At 39.0% G+C, this 21,515-nt stretch overlaps 1 protein-coding gene across 2 annotated transcripts in view; it reads right to left on the bottom strand.

Moving 5' to 3' along the window:
* The window catches only part of NUP37 (nucleoporin 37), a 35,417-nt gene that overhangs the window by 12,772 nt on the left and 1,130 nt on the right, over positions 1-21,515 (bottom strand). For both annotated transcript variants that reach the window (XM_068401567.1, XM_068401568.1), the window contains exons 2-5: positions 21,047-21,262; positions 18,847-18,971; positions 17,792-17,864; positions 7,626-7,720 (exon numbers count right to left, since the gene is read on the bottom strand). In XM_068401567.1, coding sequence (XP_068257668.1) covers positions 7,626-7,720; positions 17,792-17,864; positions 18,847-18,971; positions 21,047-21,202 — 449 coding nt within the window. In that variant the 5' untranslated portion in view covers positions 21,203-21,262. The remainder of the gene's footprint in view (positions 1-7,625; positions 7,721-17,791; positions 17,865-18,846; positions 18,972-21,046; positions 21,263-21,515) is intronic.

Genomic DNA, 21,515 nt, shown 5'->3' with positions numbered 1-21,515 from the left:
AATTTGCAGAAGTAAAAGCCATCCAGCTGGCTTTAGACATTGCTAAACGAGAAAAGTGGCCAAGGCTGTATCTTTATACTGACTCATGGATGGTGGCAAATGCCTTGTGGGGGTGGTTAAAGCAGTGGAAGCAAAGCAACTGGCAGCGCAAAGGGAAACCTATTTGGGCTGCTAAATTGTGGCAAGATATTGCTGCTCGGCTAGAGAAACTAGTCGTGAAGGCACGTCATGTAGATGCTCACGTACCTAAAAGTCGGGCAACTGAGGAACATCGAAACAACCAACAAGCGGATCAAGCTGCTAAAGTGTTCCAAATAGATTTGGACTGGGAACACAAAGGTGAACTATTTTTAGCTCGGTGGGCTCATGACACTTCAGGTCATCAAGGGAGAGATGCAACATACAGATGGGCTCGTGACCGAGGGGTGGACTTAACCATGGACTCTATTGCACAGGTTATCCATGATTGTGAAACATGCGCCGCAATTAAGCAAGCCAAACGGTTAAAACCTTTGTGGTATGGGGGACGGTGGTTGAAATATAAATATGGGGAGGCCTGGCAAATTGACTATATCACACTCCCTCAAACCCGCCAGGGTAAACGCTATGTGCTTACCATGGTGGAGGCGACCACCGGATGGTTGGAAACATACTCTGTGCCCCATGCCACTGCCCGGAACACTATTCTGGGCCTCGAAAAGCAAATCTTGTGGCGACATGGCACGCCAGAGAGAATTGAGTCGGACAATGGGACTCATTTCAAAAACAGTCTCACAGACAACTGGGCCAAAGAGCATGGCATTGAATGGGTATATCACATCCCCTATCATGCACCAGCCTCTGGGAAAATTGAACGGTATAATGGGCTGTTAAAAACTACCCTGAAAGCAATGGGGGGTGGAACCTTTAAAAACTGGGATAAACATCTGGCACAAGCTACCTGGTTAGTTAACACCAGGGGATCTATCAATCGAGCTGGCCCTGCTCAGTCAGACCTTCTACATACAGTAGAAGGAGATAAAGTCCCGGTGGTGCATGAAAGGAATCTATTGGGAAAAACTGTCTGGATTCTTCCTGTAACGGGCAAAGGTAAACCCATTCGTGGGATTGCTTTTGCTCAGGGACCTGGATGTACTTGGTGGGTGATGTTGCAAGATGGTGAAGTCCGATGTGTCCCTGAAGGTGATCTGATTCTGGGTGAGACTACTTAATTTTGAACTGTATGTTGTTGCTGCATAAGTGTCTTTTAGGTTAAGACAGTGGTGATGCGACCGGAGCTAGCTTCATCAAGTGGCGTCCAGTAACCTCCTCGAGTCTGACATCTTTAACCTGCAACCCGTGGGCACGAACCATGACAAAAGAGAGACTGCTAGCCAGAAAGACTGCTGAGAGACTGCTAACCAGATGCAAACCCACAATCCTGAACCAAATGAACTTGATGGACTTTTTGCATAAAGATGAATCATAGACTAGTGATATGTATATATATATTTGAAAATGAAAAGGTAGTGGTGATCTGAGTATGACATGAATGGTATGGAATAAGGGGTGGAATGTCCTGGTTTGGCTCAAACCAGGCCAAATAGTCTTAGAGAACCCAAGGTCACTGCTTACGAGTAAAGAGCCGAAGGGGGTTGTACCTGCAGGGAGTAGTGGACGGGGCAGGTGACCCAGGATTGACCAGCAAGGTATTCCATCCCATACATGTCATTCTCACTTTCCTGTTTATCACTAACCCACTGCCTCCTGGAGGTGGGGCCCAGGAGGGAGGGGCCCTCCTGTCTCCCACTGATTGGTACCAGCTTTGCCAAATCTCCAGTTAAAAGCCTGCAGGTGTGATGGCAGTGGAGCTTTTGCATTTTGCCCTCTGCCCGTGCTGGGTGGAGCTTTTGCATTTTGCCCTCTGCCCGTGCTGGGGGGAGCTACTGCCTTTTCCCCTCTGCCTGTACTGGGGGGAGCAATTCTGCCTGAGGAGGATTTCCAAGCTCTTGATCTTGGTTTTGTACATATTTGTATATATTTGGTTATTTCTATTATTATTGTTATTATATTCTTTTTCATTATTATAGTTTATTAAAACTGTTTTAACTTTCCAACCCATAAGTCTCTCTCCCTTTTCCCTTTCCCTTTCCCTTGGCGGGGGGGGGAGAGGGTTAACAGAGAGCATCTGCCACCTGGTTAATAGCTGGCCCAGCTTTAAACCGTGACAGTAGGAGACGCAGGGGAGCTGCACATGCACTATGTCAAGCATCTCAGCTGGCTGTTCTTTGATAATACACATTTCAGAACAGGCACACTCAGAAATAAGTCCAAGAAATACACACTACTACTACTACTGAAATACCCTTAAATTTATCTAAAGCCAAGCCAGAGACTAAGCAGTGTTTTTGCAAAAATGTGAAGCTTCAGTTGTATCCTTTCAACCAAAGAAAAATTAGCTGTTAGAGTTAGCTTATTGTTTCCAATGTATACATGAAACTAAATGCTTCTGTGGGATGACTGTTACTGAGAAACTCAACTACAATTCTGCCAATGAGTTTCTAAAATACACGGTAACTGCTGAACAAATCTAATGAAATGTTTTCTATTTAGAATAATTTATAGGCTAGACTACGTTCTAGGACTGTGTGACCCTTAACATAAGTCATAATGCGTCACACAGGAAATAGCTACCTTTCATCTGCATATTTTGAAGACTTTTTAACTAAAGGCTTATTCATTCACACTTAAGACCAGACTGAAATAACCTTCCAAACATTTGATTCGGAAAGTGATTTTTCATTTTTTTTTCTTTAAAGCTGACTGGATACTGTAACAGGAGACCAGTTAATACTCGCATAGTGATTGTGAAGTACCACTGAGGTTGGTTTAATACTTGCACCATGGCTGTAAAGTGTAACAGAAATTGGGTAAGACTATATTTGGGGGACATACAGGGATGCATACAAAGAGTGTGCAAAGTCAAAGACTAGACTCTTAAGAATAATTCAAGACTCTCCTTTATTTTCATCAAGTATAATGCAAAACTAGCTTGGTAATTGTAATCAGCATACCTCAGAAAGGATAAATATTTTGGTATGACATTTCTTATATGAAGAGACACTGGGGAATTCTATCACAACAAACAGATGAAAATGTAACAACATGAAATAAGATATCTTTTTTAAGAATTTTGGCAAAAATCCATAATGGAGTGCACTAGGAATGGGAAGATAAAAATAAGATATAATTTTGGATGGCAACTTTTCAATACAGCCGAAGACAGAAATATTTATTGAATTAACAAGATAAGACTGAAGTGCAACAAGTGCTGGCAACACATTAAAGAACACAAGACAAAAAAATCCAAACAAGAGTTACCACTGGCTTTTCTTCATATTGTCTAGAGAAAGATCTACACAAAAACTAAGACATAAGAATACCATGTAAACAAATACACTACAGATTAACAAAACCCTAAAAACAGATGAAACACTACAATAAATTTTGAGCGTCTAGTTAATTTAGTTCCCAGTGATATCAAGCCTTTGTCCCCCTTGTCCAGGGAGCAAAACAAACCTCCTGATGGATTGGCATTTGTGGTATGTGCAACAGAGAAGGCTGAACTTGACAGTGACTGATAAATAAATTCACAAAGTCCTTCTCTATGAAACAACATGAGCCACGGCATAAGTAACTGAACAGAACTCAGAAAGGAATCAAAGGGCAAGTACACTCACAGATAAAGTAGAAGACAAGTCAACTCTACATTGTTGCCTATTACACACACAAAAAGGGAGGAGGATGATGTAGTTTAAGGAATAATTAAGAAAAAAAGAAAAAGACAGAGGAGTGGGGAGAGAGGGATGGATGAGTCCTTTTCAGCTTTTTAAAATACAAGCCAATCCAGCACTTGATGACCATAAGAAATTGCCATGCTGCCATTATTAAGGGCCTGACACCGTCAGTAATCTTTCAGTTCAGTATGAGGATGGGGTATGAGGTGGTTATCAATCAGATTGCATTAACCTTTTAACAGTCAGAGGTTAATTTTTAGCATATATATGAGACTAGTGGGTTTTACCAGGACTGTATTTTGCATTAAATACTTCCAGAAATCAGACAGTGTCAAAAACTACCAACAGCAGAGGAGTGTCTGTTAAGCTTGTGCTGTTTTCCAAACATTTCCTATGTTCTTTTTGCAGAGGCTTCATTAAGTATCAGAACAAAATGATTTGTACATCTGAATTCCTGAAGCCTCCTATATTGTTTCCAAATCATAACGAAAAAGCCAGCAATAATTTTTTTTTTCTTAAGAGTGGTGCACAGGGAGTTGTACACACAGTTCTCATTAGCAATGTGGGATGCATGTGTTCCTACACATAATGCAAATGTTCAAAGGAGTGTATAATGCTTTATAATTTTAAGGAATTAAGTGAAATATTCCTTAAAGCTATCATAAAAGATTTTTTCTTATTCATTAAACATGCCCTTATGATACCAAGAAATGGATGAGCAAATTACTTTAATCACACATAAATATTATACAAAATTTTGAAACAGATATATGAAAGGTAGATCATGAAGAAAAAACAACTAGATTTGAAGGAAAACAATTAGATTAAATCCAAGAGGTAATTTACTCTTCTGCCATGAACAAGTTTGGCTTTCAGCAGAAATGTATAAATACCCTAAATTTGATTTTTTTAATGTATACACAAGATATTTACTTCTATTTATTCTTACTTCAATTGCACTCAATATGTTAACACATATGAATATAAAACTCATTCAAATTTTTGTTTAGTATAACAGTACGTATTTTAGCTATTTCCTCTGCCAGTCTTTTACCATTTTCTTCAAAACATTCAATCAAAATTTAAAAATAATTTTATTTCCTATTTTTTAAGAAAGAGTAAAGCAATTACAAAATGTGTAAAAAAAGTGAAATACAGGAAACTATCCTGCAAGATCCTTAATATTAGTTTACTATATATTATAGTATAAAATAAGCAAAATTTGAAAATTACAATATCCTGCCAAAGATATAAATTAACTATATGCTTGTGAACAGCTTCATCCATCTTGTAACAAAGCCATCCTTGGGACAAAATGAAAGAAGTAATGTACAATATTTAGGGCCCAGGATTTGAATTTTTCAATCAACTTTGCAGATGTAATTTTAGTTACAGGAATCTTTAATGTAAATACAGTTGTAACTGCAACATGGTAAATTTTAAGAGTCTTCCAAAGGTGTCGTCTTTCAGAAAAGCAGTGCTTTTTAAGGTTATATTAGTTTTGAGATTCTCAGTGCAGAGAAACAAGAGATTATTAAAGCATACAGCATATTTACTTACCAACACCTTTTCACTTGTCTATGAATGCATACAACACTTGTATTCACAACTATATAACATAGATGGCTACTGCAATTATTTTTATGCAAGACTATTTTGAATTCAGTTCTACTTCACAGCTGGTAAAAAGGCTTGTGCTGTGAGATCAACAAGGCCAACAAAGACTATGTGCAAGAAACAAGAATTCCTGAATGACACAGCAGCAATTTAAAGGTAAGAACATTGAATATATCACCACAGCCTCTTCAGCCAGTATCTGACTTACACTGTCCATCTTCCAACCAAAATGACTGAACCCAGCTCTGAGATATCAGTGTTGCAAGCAGCTTGTGGCAAGATTGTTTAGTGCATAAAAACTGAAAATTTGGGTTCCTTAGAGATCTCTGCTAAACTTAGTACTGAGTGAAAACCAGGGAAGATCTAAACATGTTTGTATATATTCTGTACAGAGACATTGTATTAAGACATTATTAAGATTTAAAAGTGGAACTCTAACAGAACAATACCCAAATACTCAAAACTTCATGTTCTTGTACTAATTGTTCTAGAACTTTATTCCAAAGATATTAACAGATGATGTATCCTGAGAACAATTTCAGGATAGAAAGGGAGTACAGACAGAAGAATTATTCCTCTTCTTACATTACTGCTGAAACAAATTACACGGTAAGTAAGGAATGATTTTGGTAAGTCCCAGGGAATGCGTTTTCCATTAATTTTGAAAGTGTAACCTTTAAATTCAATAAAAAAAGTCTTCATGCTCCACATGCATGAATGGAAAAAATAAGAACTGAAGTAGCCAAAAAAAATACTACTTATTTCCCATGGCTTTTAACCAAACACTTTATGGTTTACTGCATAAAATGTCTTTCAGAGTTACGAAGTTGAAATCTTGATAGTATACGTTAATTATATAATTTTTATTTCTTTTCAATTTAGTATCAGTTAGACTACTGGTTTTAAAACAGTTCTCTTTCATCCCAGGAACACTGAGCATTTCATAAAATAAACAAAAAAAGGCAACACATTGAAACAGCTCTTTGCTGAATAAGCTGAATATTAGCTTAGATTTAATGAAGAAATCAAGGATAGGAAATAAATCAGAACAAGCTATGAATAAGTCATACATTTTTACTATTCATTCCTAATGATTTTGTTGGGAATATACACAGGCCTTTTAGATTTTCAATTTATGTAGGACAGAGTGGCTCAATTAGAGCTACTAAACTGTGATTTATACCAGTTGATGATCTACCCTTTACAAAATCTCATACACAGAGTAGTCATTCTAAGAGCTATTCACTTTTCTCTTAGCAGGTAGAAGATGGCTTAAGTGAAAAATTACTTTTTTCCCCCTGAGTACTACCTGGTCATTTATATAGGAACTGATATGGTGGTAACTTCAAAGAGCAAATATATAATTCATATAATCAGAGAAAAAACTAAAACAGTTCCTTAATTGATACAAGTTTTGCATTAACACAGCTATTACAAAGAAAAGTCTAAGATGATGCTTTCTCAAGTCTCTTGCTGCTACTGCAATGACTTGCAAAGCCTGCATAGCTGCCCTCCTGATCTCTCCAACCGAGAGCTGCACTGGAGGGATAATAACAGCAGCTTTATAGATTTACATGCACTAGTAGAAGAGGGACATGGGGGACCTTTTGACAAGGAAAAACTCCTGTACTACAAAACCTTAATCAGCATTTTTCAAAGTATTTAACTGTGTTTCCCTTTTACTTCCAGTTACAAATAACTAAATACATGGGTTTGAAGGAGGTATAGCCACGGCATTATGAGCTGCCAGTACCACTGTATTAGTATGGTCCTGTCCTTAGGCTATGTAATCCCACATCCTAGCAAGGCTAATAAATTTGGGTAAGCGGACAAGTTCACATACATATACTGCTTTTAAACTTGACTTATCTGATGACAGAATGGATGGAGAGGGTCTGTACAGTTCAGTGCTGAGCTATGCATGTCTTCTCTCTCCTGTTCTCATGCCTTTCATTCCTATCCCAGCAGGGGAAATCATAGTGTACATAATTCCCAGGCAGAACAGTTTTCTTCACATTGTGTCTAGTTAGTTCAAAATGTTGCTTTGAAAAAAACCACCCCACAAGTCACAACAAAAAGCCAGTCCACAACCTAGTTAACAAGACTGGTCCACTTGTTGTCTTGTTAGTGGGCTATGAAGGCCCACTATAAATAAATAAATAAATACTTATTTATTTAAACAAGCATATAAAGACACTACTATTTCAATAATGTTTTGAACAAAATGCGTACCTGCAGGTGTGATCATCACTTACACTTGCAACTTGTTGACCTTCTTTGGGAGCAAACACCAGATCATTAATGTAATCTGAGTGGCCATCAAATGTCTGTCAACCAGAAAAAAGAAATGCTTTTACCTTAGAGCCGACTGTTCCATCTGTCCACAATGTATGTAATAGACCCACTAAAGGAAAGATGTATGAGTGTTAAGATAAAGCTATCATTTTACATGGAAGGTAAAAGAAGTACTTATCAGTAACTGGAGTTCTTTAAAATATCCAATTCACGTGTAGATTCATACTGTAGGTGAAAAGACCCCCCACTATTTCTTGTAGTTACCACAGAGGTCAGCTTGATGCTTTTGCTTGACAGAGATCAGTGAATCTCACCAGAACATTTTATCCTGCTTTCAACCACTGAATTTTGAAGGTAGAAAATAATAAATCTCAGAAAGAGAAGAACGAGCAGGAAGTGAATGCATGCATGATCTATGTATCTTAAAGAACTCTGATTACTGGTAAGTAACTCTTATCTCTGAATAGTAGTTTTTACTAGGGGTTCCTGCAAGCAGCAACAGAGTTTTTTCCTGAAGGAGCAATAAACCAGCCACTTGTCCAGTATATGCCCTTTCCAAGCAGTCAGCACACAAATTGCCTAAGACGGTATGTCCACAAAAGACAGCAGACCAAAAGGCTACCTTTAGAAAAAACAGTGAAGAAACTCTCAGTGAAAGAAGATGAAACAGAAGACAAGGAATGCCAAAGACTTTAAGAAAACCAAAACTGAGGAACAACAGTACAAGCAAAACCAAGCAAGCAATACAACACCTTAGCAATTAAGCACAATTTCTATTACGCATTTGAAAAGAACACACATAGTGCTTTGTGCTCTCTGCTTTATATGCTGTTGTGCTGAAGAGGAAAGAAAATGGGGTACAGTGCACACTCTTTTACTGTGAATTAATAGATCATCCATTCTCAAATAATAGGATATGAGCACTCATGGTGTGAATGTACATGTGAACTGTCACTCAAAAGCAAACATTTACAGCTGTATCAGAAAGCCCAAAGTCATTTCAAAGGGAACCTTGTTACTGTGTAATTGTTCTCACCTGAAGCTTCTTAATCGTGATATTTTTATTTCAAAGTACACCTTGTTACTGTGTAATTGTTCTCACCTGAAGCTTCTTAATCGTGACATTTTTATTTCAAAGTACTGAGTATAATTTATCTATAATAAAACAAACTTAGCAGTACAGCTTTTCTGAATAAAAGCAAAATCCCAGTTTTAGTAAAAAGTGAAAGTTAGATAATATTTTGAAGGCTTTTCAGCTATCTTGGCCATAGTATCAAGACACCTTTTTTTTCCTCAATTCTATTAAGTGTTTTGTAATTATCTACAGACATCAGTAATCTTTTGAGGTTTACAGCACCCTCAAAAACCTAATTGAAAGAACTTATACACATTTAGCATTAAGCAAGCATGCCAAACTCATCTCATTTAAGGTCCAGTCAAAGTTTAAAGTACATTCAAATTCATTCACATGGGGGCTAGGTATGAATAAATCATCTCTGGTCTCATTAGAAAATCTGTAGCTAGTTAAGATACCAGTTTGTTCCATGTGAGGATTTATATATAGTTTCTCTCATTAACTGCATCGATGGTCTTTTTGACACAAATCTCACTTAAAATTTTAAGTCAGGCAAACGTCCTTGTGTAGATGTTTTGTCTGTTACTGTTCCATCCTCTTCAGTCCAGCTGATTAAGTCTCAAGGCATAGCTCCTTTTGTTTTGCCCAGCAAGGTACCATAAAAAGGAGACGAAAATATCCTCTGGATAATAGCATGACATGGAGAGATTGCAGAGGAAAACAAGGTCGAATGAAAACAACAAGTTCCACAGTTTTCTGAAAGGAAAACACACTGTCTGTTCTCTAAGTGTAGCTATTCTGAGGAACAAATGCAGAACTGATAAAAAAAATAATCTCTCAGGCATGCACAATAACTAAATCCCCCACTCTGAAAATTTTATGAATGCCTCATCAATTCAATACAGAAACATTTTCAGCAGCCAGCTTATTTTTTTCCAATAGCTCATAATTTTATTAAAACCTAGTGGATTATACTAGAACTAATACATCTTAAGATGATGCTGAACTACTTAGACAGAAATGCCAAGTCTTTTGAAAATTCTCAGCATTCTGAATTCAAATATCCTGCCTCATTTTATTTCCACAGTTCTGATGAAATATGCTTTTTATTAAACAAAATTTGAAGCAGGAGAAGGAAGCCACAATTCATTTCCAAATGAAAACCTCAAAAGAAGAAAAAGATTTCACGATGATCCATCACTCATATTTTACCTTTTGTTTGTTGTTCTGGGCTTGATCCAACCCATAAATTTTGGACTAGTCGTGTTGACAAAGTAATGGAAAACTCAGTATGCTTCAAGTTCCTTGTTGATAATTACATCAAGACAGTTTTTCCAATGGGAAAACAGAGTAAGATTAGTCTGTCTATCCCTCCAGAAGGAACACATACTAATTGTTTACTATAAAAGACAAAATGTTCAGAGATTACATTCTGACTGTAATCACATCCTTTGTTCAGCTTTGTTTGCACATTTTGTACCTCTCCTGAAAATCCCATGTGTCAAGTGTGCACTATACAATGGATCAAAGTCTTCCATGTGTTCTTCATGACTTCAACCTCAGGTTTATGAAGTAGCTTTTCTGAGGTATCAATTGACTGTTACTAAGAAACCATTATATCAAACTTTATTGAAAGCCAGCTCAGCATAACCCGCCGAGTATTTGTGAACATCTGAGATTTTGCAAATACTTTAAATCAGAGTTAGGTCTTACTTTTTTCTTGACAAGAATTATATAGTACAATGATCGTACAGGTATAAGAAGTTAAGATGATTACCTGGAGAAAGTATTTTCCACACTTTTTGTCAAAAAAACCCAGAAGATGGTCTCAAAGACAACGTTTTTACCAATATAAACACACTATTCCACATTCTTCCTTCTCACTAATGAGTTCCTCACTATTAGGTAAAAATATGTATTTTTAGCTGTTTTCTGATTATTTTTAACATTAGACCAAGCCTGACTCAGTAACTGCAGATTTTTACTTTTTCCTCAGTCCCAGCACATCCTTAATGAAGTTCTTAGACTGTTAATTCAAGTGATGGAGCTGACATAAACAAAGCTAATAGCTTTACTGTTAAATTCAAGCCAACACTTCTCATTTGTATTGCATAAGCACCAAACGATCTTTAGTCTTCTGTAGTGTCAAAAATGAAGCAGCACCCATGATATCTTCAGCTGACAAAAACCAAATTCTATGATGCTTCTGTCTACATTAGACACTAGAAGAGCTTATTCATATCAACTGGAGTTGCATAATTAAGATATTGTAATTGCTTGTTTTCTTCTCGGGCAAAATAACTTCTACACTTCTACTACTTCTACACTTCTACTCCCATCACAGGGAGGTCTGCAGTCTGCCTGGAGCCCGAATCAGGGATATCACCAGGAAACTCCCCAACCTGGTGAAGGCCACAGACTACTACCCCCTGCTGATCTTCCAGACAGGTGGGGAAGAAGCTGCATCCCGTAGTCTGAGGGGGATGAAGAAAGACTACAAGGCCCTAGGACGGTTGGTGAAAGAGTCTGGGGCACAAGTTGTTTTCTCCTCCCTCCTTCCATTTTCGGGCGATGACGTGGGATGGAATAGTAGGATTCTCTCTATTAATGCCTGGCTACGAGACTGGTGCTACAGGCAGGGCTTTGGGTTCTTTGATAATGGCTAGTTTTATAAGACACCAGGCGTGACGGTAATACATGGGAAAGGTTTATGTCGTAGGGACAAAAGGGTTCTGGGACAGGAATTAGCAGGGCTCATTCGGAGAGCTTTAAACTAGAGTCAAAGGGGGATGGGGTAGTAGCTGGGCTTGCACCACTGGGGCAACGTTCTAGTGTTGAGGTAGACCAGGAGGCCTCCCATCCCCCTGGGGTGAAATCAGTGTGCTCAGCCCTCCCTGAAATGCCTGTACACCAATGCACGCAGCATGGGGAATAAACAAGAGGAATTAGAAATCCGTGTTATGATCTAGTGGCAATTACAGAGACTTGGTGGGACACCTCGCATGACCGGAATGTGGTCATGGATGGCTATGTCCTGTTCAGGAAAGACAGGCCACTAAGGAGAGGTGGTGGAGTTGCTCTTTATGTGAGTGAGCAGCTAGAATGTATTGAGTTCTGTCCAGGGGCGGATCAGAAGCGAGTTGAGAGTTTGTGGGTGCGAATTAAGGGGCAGGCTGGCAGGGGTGATACTGTTGTGGGTGTCTATTACAGGCCACCGGATCAGGATGAGGACGGTGATGAGGCCTTCTACAGGCAGCTGAGAGCAGTCTCTCAATTACAGGGCCTGGTTGTCATGGGGGATTTCAACTACCCTGATATTTGCTGGCAGGCCTACTCAGCCAGCCATCCTCAGTCCAGGAGGTTCCTCCAGTGCATTGATGATAACTTTCTGATGCAAATGGTGGATGAGCCAACTAGGAGAGGAGCGTTGCTGGATCTTGTTCTCGCTAACAAGGAGGGTCTGGTTGAAGCGGTGAAGGTTGAGGGCAGCCTTGGTTGTAGTGACCATGAGATGGTAGAGTTCAGGATCTCATGTGGCAGGAACAGAACAGCTAGCAAAATCACAACCCTGGACTTCAGTAGGGCCAACTTTGGCCTTTTCAAGCAATTGCTAGGGGAAATCCCATGGGACAGGGTACTAGAAGGTAAGGGGGCCCAAGATAGTTGGTTAGCATTCAAGGACTGCTTCTTCCGAGCTCAAGATCAGAGCATCCCAACAGGTAGGAAGTCAAGGAAGGGTACCAGGAGACTTGCATGGTTAAACAGGGAACTGCTGGGCAAACTCAAGTGGAAGAAGAGGGTGTACAGATCATGGAAGGAAGGGCTGGCCATTTGGGAGGAATATAAGTCTGTTGTCAGAGGATGTAGGGAGGCAACTAGGAAAGCTAAGGCCTCCTTGGAATTAAACCTTGCAAGAGAGGTCAAGGACAACAGAAAGGGCTTCTTCAAATACATTGCAGGTAAAACCAACACTAGAGGCAATGTAGGCTCACTGGTGAATGAGGTGGGGGCCCTGGAGACAGAGGATAAAAAGAAGGCGGAGTTACTGAATGCCTTCTTTGCCTCTGTCTATACTGCTGGAGGCTGTCCTGAGAAGCCCCGGACCCCTGAGGCCCCAGAAGAAGTCAGGATAGAGGAGGAATCTGTCTTGGTAGATGAGGGCTGGGTCAGGGACCAATTAAGCAATCTGGACGTCCATAAATCCATGGGCCCTGATGGGATGCATCCGCGGGTGCTGAGGGAGCTGGTGGAAGTCATTGCTAGGCCACTCTCCATCATCTTTGCTAAGTCGTGGGCAACGGGAGAGGTGCCTAAAGACTGGAGGAAAGCGAATGTCACTCCAGTCTTCAAAAAGGGCAAGAAGGAGGACCCGGGGAACTATAGACCGGTCAGCCTCACCTCCATCCCCGGAAAGGTGATGGAACAACTTGTTCTTGGTGCTGTCTCTAGGCACATCAAGGATAGGGGGATCATTAGGGGCACTCAGCATGGTTTCACCAACGGGAAGTCATGCTTAACCAACTTGATAGCCTTTTATGAGGACGTAACCCGGTGGATAGATGATGGTAAAGCTGTGGATGTGGTCTATCTCGATTTCAGTAAAGCGTCTGACACTGTCTCCCACTGCATCCTCGCAGCTAAACTGGGGAAGTGTGGTCTGGATGATCGGGTAGTGAGGTGGATTGTAAACTGGCTGAAGGAAAGAAGCCAGAGAGTGGTGGTCAATGGGACAGAGTCCAGTTGGAGGCCTGTGTCTAGCGGAGTCCCTCAAGGGTCGGTTCTGGGACCAGTTCTATTCAATATATTCATTAATGACTTGGATGAGGGAATAGAGTGCACTGCCAGCAAGTTCGCTGATGACACAAAACTGGGAGGAGTGGCTGACACACCGGAAGGCTGCGCAGCCATTCAGAGAGACCTGGACAGGCTGGAGAGTTGGGCGGGGAGAAATTTAATGAAATATAACAAGGGCAAGCGTAGAGTCCTGCATCTGGGCAAGAACAACCCCATGTACCAGTACAAGTTGGGGGCAGAGCTGTTGGAGAGCAGCGTAGGGGAAAGGGACCTGGGGGTCCTAGTGGACAACAGGATGACCATGAGCCAGCAGTGTGCCCTTGTGGGCAAGAAGGCCAATGGCATCCTGGGGTGTATTAGAAGGGGTGTGGTTAGCAGGTCAAGAGAGGTTCTCCTCCCCCTCTACTCTGCCCTGGTGAGGCCGCATCTGGAATATCGTGTCCAGTTCTGGGCCCCTCAGTTCAGGAAGGACAGGGAACTGCTAGAGAGAGTCCAGCGCAAAGCCATGAAGATGATTAAGGGGGTGGAACATCTCCCTTATGAGGAGAGGCTGAGGCAGCTGGGTCTCTTTAGCTTAGAGAAGAGGAGACTGAGGGGTGACCTCATTAATGTTTATAAATATGTAAAGGGCAAGTGTCATGAGGATGGAGCCAGGCTCTTCTCAGTGGCATCCATTGACAGGACAAGGGGCAATGGGTGCAAGCTGGAACACAGGAGGTTCCACATAAATATGAGGAAAAACTTCTTTACGGTGAGAGTGACCGAACACTGGAACAGGCTGCCCAGAGAGGTTGTGGAGTCTCCTTCTCTGGAGACATTCAAAACCCGCCTGGACGCGTTCCTGTGTGATATGGTCTAGGTGGTCCTGCTCCGGCAGGGGGATTGGACTAGATGATCTTTCGAGGTCCCTTCCAATCCCTAACATTCTGTGATTCTGTGATACTTACAGCTGTGGCTGTTCAGCCTAAATACCACATTCTAATGTCCAACACCTGTTGTATTAATGCTCTGTAGTGTCTATACTCTGTGGTGTCTATACCTATCATAAAAAATTATTCTGATGTGTTATGCAATGAACATACTTTTGCAGTAGAAGTTTATAACTGCAAGTCAGAGCATTTTCTGTAGAAAGAAGTCCTAAGGATAGATGAATCAGTTCTCAAACCTTTTTGTATGAAAAATAATTGCTATCTTAATGGAAATGTAAATGTGGCATTTCAGATTTATTTCTAGGCATCCAGTCAAAGCTACCGTGTAATAAATTCCCCTAAATTAGAAGTGCATGTTTTGAAGTGTCATTTTTGTTGGTCAGATACAGAAAAAAATCTTGTCAGAAATGGGAAAACAATCACAGAAATTCTATTCTGAAAAAACAGCACTCAGCAGACTGTGCTACTGAGTTGCTCCCTTTGTTTTTCTGGTTGTAATATAGATCGTGCATTGATAATAAGCTAGAAAAGAATAATCTCATTGCGTATATTAACAATTATTGTTATTTTTAAAGTGTGTTGTTTATAATCTCATAAACAGATTACTAGAATTCTTCATTAGAATAAACTTGCTTATTTGAACTTGCGAATTAAAAGTTTAAGCTCATGAATTATTAAAGATGTGTTTGTGTGAAGCTTGTGTGAATATTGATTGTTTCTCTGAAAGCAGTTTGTTCCTAATGAGCAAAATGGCAGATCCCAGTGGTAATTCCTAGTGTTAAGTCTGGGCTTAACATCAATGTGGAGAGTCTGAAAGCAGGTGTAAACATGAAGTCTACTCTAGAAGATACAGAAGAGTACCTTTTGCTAAGGACTAGATGATGTAGAGACAGGAAGGGGTACGAACATTACGAACTATCACAGCTGTCACATTCAATTTTTGGCAAAAACACATAAATTGTTTATCATCAATTAACCCCCACTAAAAATAATTAACAGCTTTCATATTTATTAAGCATGTGGAAAAAAACACTCATCCGTGGCTTGAACCAGTGTCCACTGAAGTCAAGAGACTTCTCACTGATTTTAGCAGACAGTCCATCAGGTCCCTTGCTAATCCAAAATAAATAAAAGAATTAGAATTTAGATGCTGAATTTAGCTGAACAGAGCCTCTGAGGTTCATCCATATATTTGATTATTTCCACCTATTTCTACTGCAAAAGTGGAATTAATGATTTCATCCATTCATTCTTCTGCATGCTTAGGAACAGTTCTATAAATTTCTCAAATTGCAATAGACATACATAATTAATAAGTAACTTTACATTCTGCTAAAAAGTTCAAAGATTTAATTCACAACTTAACATTAAAGCCTGTTGTCTGCAATATCGTAAAACTGGCAGATATTATATAAATCGATAACTACTAAGGAATCACAGAATCACAGAATGTTAGGGATTGGAAGGGACCTCGAAAGATCATCTAGTCCAATCCCCCTGCCGGAGCAGGATTACCTAGACCATATCACACAGGAACGCGTCCAGGCAGGTTTTGAATGTCTCCAGAGAAGGAGACTCCACAACCTCTCTGGGCAGCCTGTTCCAGTGTTCGGTCACCCTCACCGTAAAGAAGTTTTTCCTCATATTTATGTGGAACCTCCTGTGTTCCAGCTTGCACCCACTGCCCCTTGTCCTGTCAAGGGATGTCACTGAGAAGAGCCTGGCTCCATCCTCATGACACTTGCCCTTTACATATTTATAAACATTAATGAGGTCACCCCTCAGTCTCCTCTTCTCCAAGCTAAAGAGACCCAGCTCCCTCAGCCTCTCCTCATAAGGGAGATGTTCCACTCCCTTAATCATCTTCGTGGCTCTGCGCTGGACTCTCTCTAGCAGTTCCCTGTCCTTCTTGAACTGAGAGGCCCAGAACTGGACACAATATTCCAGATGTGGCCTTCAATTCACAAGCAAACAGCATTAAGAACTTTTAGAAATATTTTGTCAGAAGTGCCACCCAACTTTGTAACTATGTCAGTTATCCCACTGCCTGGGTGACAAAGCCATATAAGAAGACCAAACATGAAAGAAGGAAATTAAGGGAATGTGCATGTATGAAGTAACATAAAAAGTATTTTCTTTAAAGAAAATACATTCTGGTTTTTAGTAACATCATTCTTTACTTCTTATACCATGCCTTTACTCATTCCATTATCAGTATGGCCACATAAGTGACATCTGCAATTCACTTAGTTTCTGTATGACAAATATCATTGTCTTACTAATACAAATTACCAAACCACAAATGAAAGTCTGTTATTTTCTCCTTTATACTCAATACACAACTCCCACCAAAAGAGGCATTATCATACTCCAGAGCACTAAAAAAGAAGGAAGCCTCTCAACAAATTTTTTAGTATTAATTAGCCTTGATGATTCTTGGCTGACACCTCAACTAATTCAAACTGGTTAGCACAAACATCTAATTAATATTAGTACTTGGACTGGGACATTGTTTCAAAGGCAGAATTTTGAAGAATATATACACACCCAAGTGACATAGGAATTGACGTGCCTTGCAAACAAAAGAAATTTCCAGAAAACCAATCTTCAACTTATAAAGTGAAGACAGTCTTTAGACCTGGCTTCTTTTATATCAATGGTTTAAGAACACTACATTCTACACTGAAAGAAGAGGAAGTGAAATTGTAGTTGAAGTAGACATTTCCTTTGTTTCTATCTTAGAAATAAACAAGTGACAGCCTATGGGTACGTTTAGTGTACCTGTCTGCAGTTATGTACTTAATTCAGTATTCTTTCTTTAAATTTTCTACTGTTTGAAAGAGTTGAATTGCAACTTCCAGTTCCCCATGAAACAGGAATTACTAAATTTGCTTTTCTGATAGAGGAATTTAATAACCAATACCACATAAAATTTTAGAGGTCTTTATATAAAGGAACCTTATCCAACATGGTACTTGAAATTCACCTGTAGAATATTCTGTTTATGACTATATTTTAGATGATCCATAAGCCACTACTTGCTTTTCTTCAGTTTGGTTAAATTGTTACAGAAATACTTTAAAATCAAAAGATCATATAGCTGATAATTACAGTTATTCCCACCTGAAAGACAGAAATGTATATACAATGCAAGGATTTTCGCTAGAGATGATGCATATAGGATCTGTCACAGTTCAGTGTTCTATCTCATACAGTACATGAAGCAAAATGGGGCAGAAGCGCAGTTAAAGATTAGACCACTAAAGACTAAATAATTTTTTAAAAATCAGCTTAGCTGCCCTTACCTTAAATTCATTCTTGTCCTGCAGGTCTGAAGTAAATAGCCTTAACTTCCTATCAGAAGCCGCAGTACAAAACCTATGTTCAACAGACAAAGAAAAGCCCTTCAGTCAATTAACACTGCAATATTTGACTTTTTATCAGTTTCCCTTCAGTTTAAACCGGCAAAGTGACATGCAAAGGAAAATTCAGATTTTGAAAAAACCCAAAAGCTTCTATCTTAACTTTTCTGCTTTGGCAACAAGCAGAATTATAATCGGTGTATCGGTGTAATAGTGTGTATCAAGTACCAAGAATACTTTTTCATGGAAAGAAACACAAAACATTTTACACAGCTAAATCTGAATCAACTATCAATTACCTGAAATATCTCTCATAACTGCCGTTGAAACTTCCCTTGGAAGAAGATAAGTGGCAGAGCACAAAAAAGAGCCTTCATTATCAGAGTTTTAAAATACTGAAACATAAATTCATAAACTAATTTCTAACATAAACAAAAGACTGTACAAAAATGCAGCAGTAAGCAACCATCATCATTTTGAAAAGGCTTACAAGCTATTAAGAACATTTTAATTCTTAAGTGCATATTTAATAGTTAACTATGTTTCTAGATTTACACCTCAGCAGGTCTCACAAATAGCATCTGACCTACTCCTAAACACAGCCCACACTATACAGACAATTACAAATAGCTTTATAAAGCAGGCCATTACAATAGTCTCATCCTTAGTAAGGTTCTCAAAAGAATTCCTTCTTCACAGATGTACAAAGAAACAATTAACTACATTTTAGGTCCATAAAATATGAATAAGGAAAAAAAATCATTTACTGCTAGTTCACTGAGGGGAGGGGCAAGGGGCACAAGAAGTAGAAGAAAAACAAAACAAAACAAAAACAAAAAAAAGAATGACTCTAAGAATGAAAATGTTGTTCTACTGAAGTCTTCAGAGACTTTGTCAGTGATTTCTAGAGAGTTAGATTTCACCCATAAGCTTTTAACTTAGTCCAATACTAAGGAATTAGGGAAAACAGGTAAAAGACAAGGATTCATTATAAGTACCTTATCTGGGGAGGTAAAGCATCAAGTCTAGTTTCTGGACTCCAGGCTATGGCATCAACTCGGATTCCATGATGAAACGTTCTTAGTGTCTTATATTGCATGCCTTCCACTTCTGCATCCTCCTCCTATAGAAATATTGTAGTTAGCTAACCCAGAACAATGTCTTGATGACTTCTAACAATTCAGATTGATACAAAATTGAAAGGCTTTCAAAATTACATGTATCCGCGATCTTTTTAGATTGTAACACCCTCAAAGTGAAAACCTGGAACATAAAGAAATATTTAAGTACTGAAAAATACATGAAGTGATTGCAGTTTCAAGCCAGAGGCCAATGCAGAGCACAAAAATCACAACTGAGCTACAAAAATGCCAAGCCCATTCTTTGTACAAGTAGTGTCTTCACAGATACCACTAAAGCCACTTATAACAGCATGGTAAGCAATGAGAAGAAACAATGGGAACAAAAGCAAGCATGTCATTTCAGCTATCTTCTCTCCAAGTTGTTTTTACACTATGGAAAAATGCTAGCACTTCCAGAGCAACATTCTTCAAACAGCAGGAGCTAGAAAGGTACCCTCTGTCATCTAACATGACCACTAACTTATCTGTTCTTCCCACTGGTGAGCACACTGGATGGTGGGAAAGATGAAACAAGAGTTGTGGTTGTGGACTCAGTCAATCAGCTGACCTCTAAAAAACTTTTTAAAGTTTTCCAAATGTCTAATGGAGCACCTGAAAGAATACTTCTACAAAATTTTCTCTATGTTACAGTTCTGCTTTAAGGTAAAGAACCTCTCTGTATGCCCTCTGAATAATGTAGAGGCTTGGAAGAACCTAGCTGAAATTATCCAGAGTTCTTCAGTTCTTCTTGAAGCAAGGAGCAAGAATAGCATTTTTTTCTTCTATTTTGAACTACTCAATGACTCCACATGTGGAAGGGAAGGGAGGACATGAAAATTATAGAAAAGCTACCTTGTACCAGTGGCTGCCAAAATTTTAATCAGTTTGTTTTCAAGGACTACACCAAAAACAAGATAGAGGGCAATACAGATAACAATAGGTTTTTTTTTGTGGTTAGCTCTAGGTGCTTTTCAGAAAATTTCCAACAGTAAGACTTCGGGGATTAATAATAATAAAAAGACCAGATACCGTTATTCATATTAGATAAAGTACAAAAATAATACTGTATAATAGAGAAGTGAGTTGAAGAAAAAAAACCTTAAAAATAGATTCCAAACATAACAGTTGTCTCCTACGGATTTTCAAGCATATAGGCAAAAAAAACCCCTAATTAAAAAAAAACTAATTAGGTAATTATTTCTACAGTCCTTCCTTAAAAGAAATATCTATAAAATTAACACAGACACTTTAGTTGTAAAGTTGAAAGTAGTTGTAATCTTGCTGTTTCGCAGGCTAGCTGAAAGCTTTAGAAGATCATTTAATCTAAATAGCAAATGTTCATAGAACAAAATATAACTGTGCAAAAAAGGAGCCAATTAACCTGTGATGATAAAGAACAACATACAGCAAATACTAACTCACATATTTCCAAAGGTGTGCACTTAAGTTCTCAGATAGCAGTCACCAACATTAGCAAGAGATACTAAAATGGGACTACTCTTCCAGCTTAGCACTCTTGTTTTATTTGCAGTCTATTCAGGGAGTGCAGTGATAGGATGAGAGGTAACAGTTTTAAACTGAAAGAGGGTAGATTTAGATTAGATATTAGAAAGAAATTCTTTACTGCAAGGGTGGTGAGATAATGGAACAGGTTGCCCAGAGAAGTTGTGGGTGCCCCCTCCCTGGAAGTGCTCAACACCAGGCTGGACGGAGCTTTGAGCAACCTGGTCTAGTGGAAGGTGTCCCTGCCCATGGCAGGGGGGCTGGAACTACATGATCTTTAAGGTCCCTTCCAACCCAAACCACTCTATGATTCTGTGGTTCTATTCAAAAGGAACTTTATACCAGCAGGATGGTAATTTATACCAACGTTTATTTTTTATATATATATACTTATACATGTATATTTTCTTGAAGAACAAATACCCCAGATTTGTTAATGTAATAAACAAGTAAAACCCTCCCTGGATTACATGGGGAGGAAACAGGAAAGAGACCAGGGTCTTTGCGCAGTAGAGGTGCTGGCAAAGTAAGTTTCAGGAAGCAACTAATAAAATCAACAATAACACAGACTAACCTGAAATCTGCATGTCCCAACAACTACGTAATTATTGCCACCATATGCAATCAGGGAACATGCATCTCCACAATCAAATGGATTGAATTTTACCACGTGCACATAATCTTCACAATCCACAGTGTAAGCAGTGTTTCTAGTAGAATCTTGCTTCATTTTCAGTGGACTAAGTCTTCTTATGAAGTGATGTCTTCTCCAGGATGAAAACCTACATTCCTACATAGAAAGTTTTAAAAAGAACACATTACTCATGTGCATGAAGAAAAAATATAAAAGGTATTTGTGGCACAACAAATCAAAATTTCCTGCCACATCATGCTTAAGAACACAAAAGCTGCACTTAAGCTCATTACTTTTAGATGTAGTGTGTAGTTTTATAAACCAAAAGATTAACTAACATAACATACATTCAAAACTGTTTCTACAGATTTCAGCAATAACTGCAGATTTTGTGCTACTGTTGGCAACC

This window comes from Nyctibius grandis, chromosome 5 (genome assembly GCF_013368605.1).
Source record: "Nyctibius grandis isolate bNycGra1 chromosome 5, bNycGra1.pri, whole genome shotgun sequence".
Lineage (NCBI taxonomy): Eukaryota > Metazoa > Chordata > Aves > Nyctibiiformes > Nyctibiidae > Nyctibius > Nyctibius grandis.
Note: the sequence above shows the minus strand (reverse complement) of the source record. Positions and strands in the feature narration are given on the sequence as shown.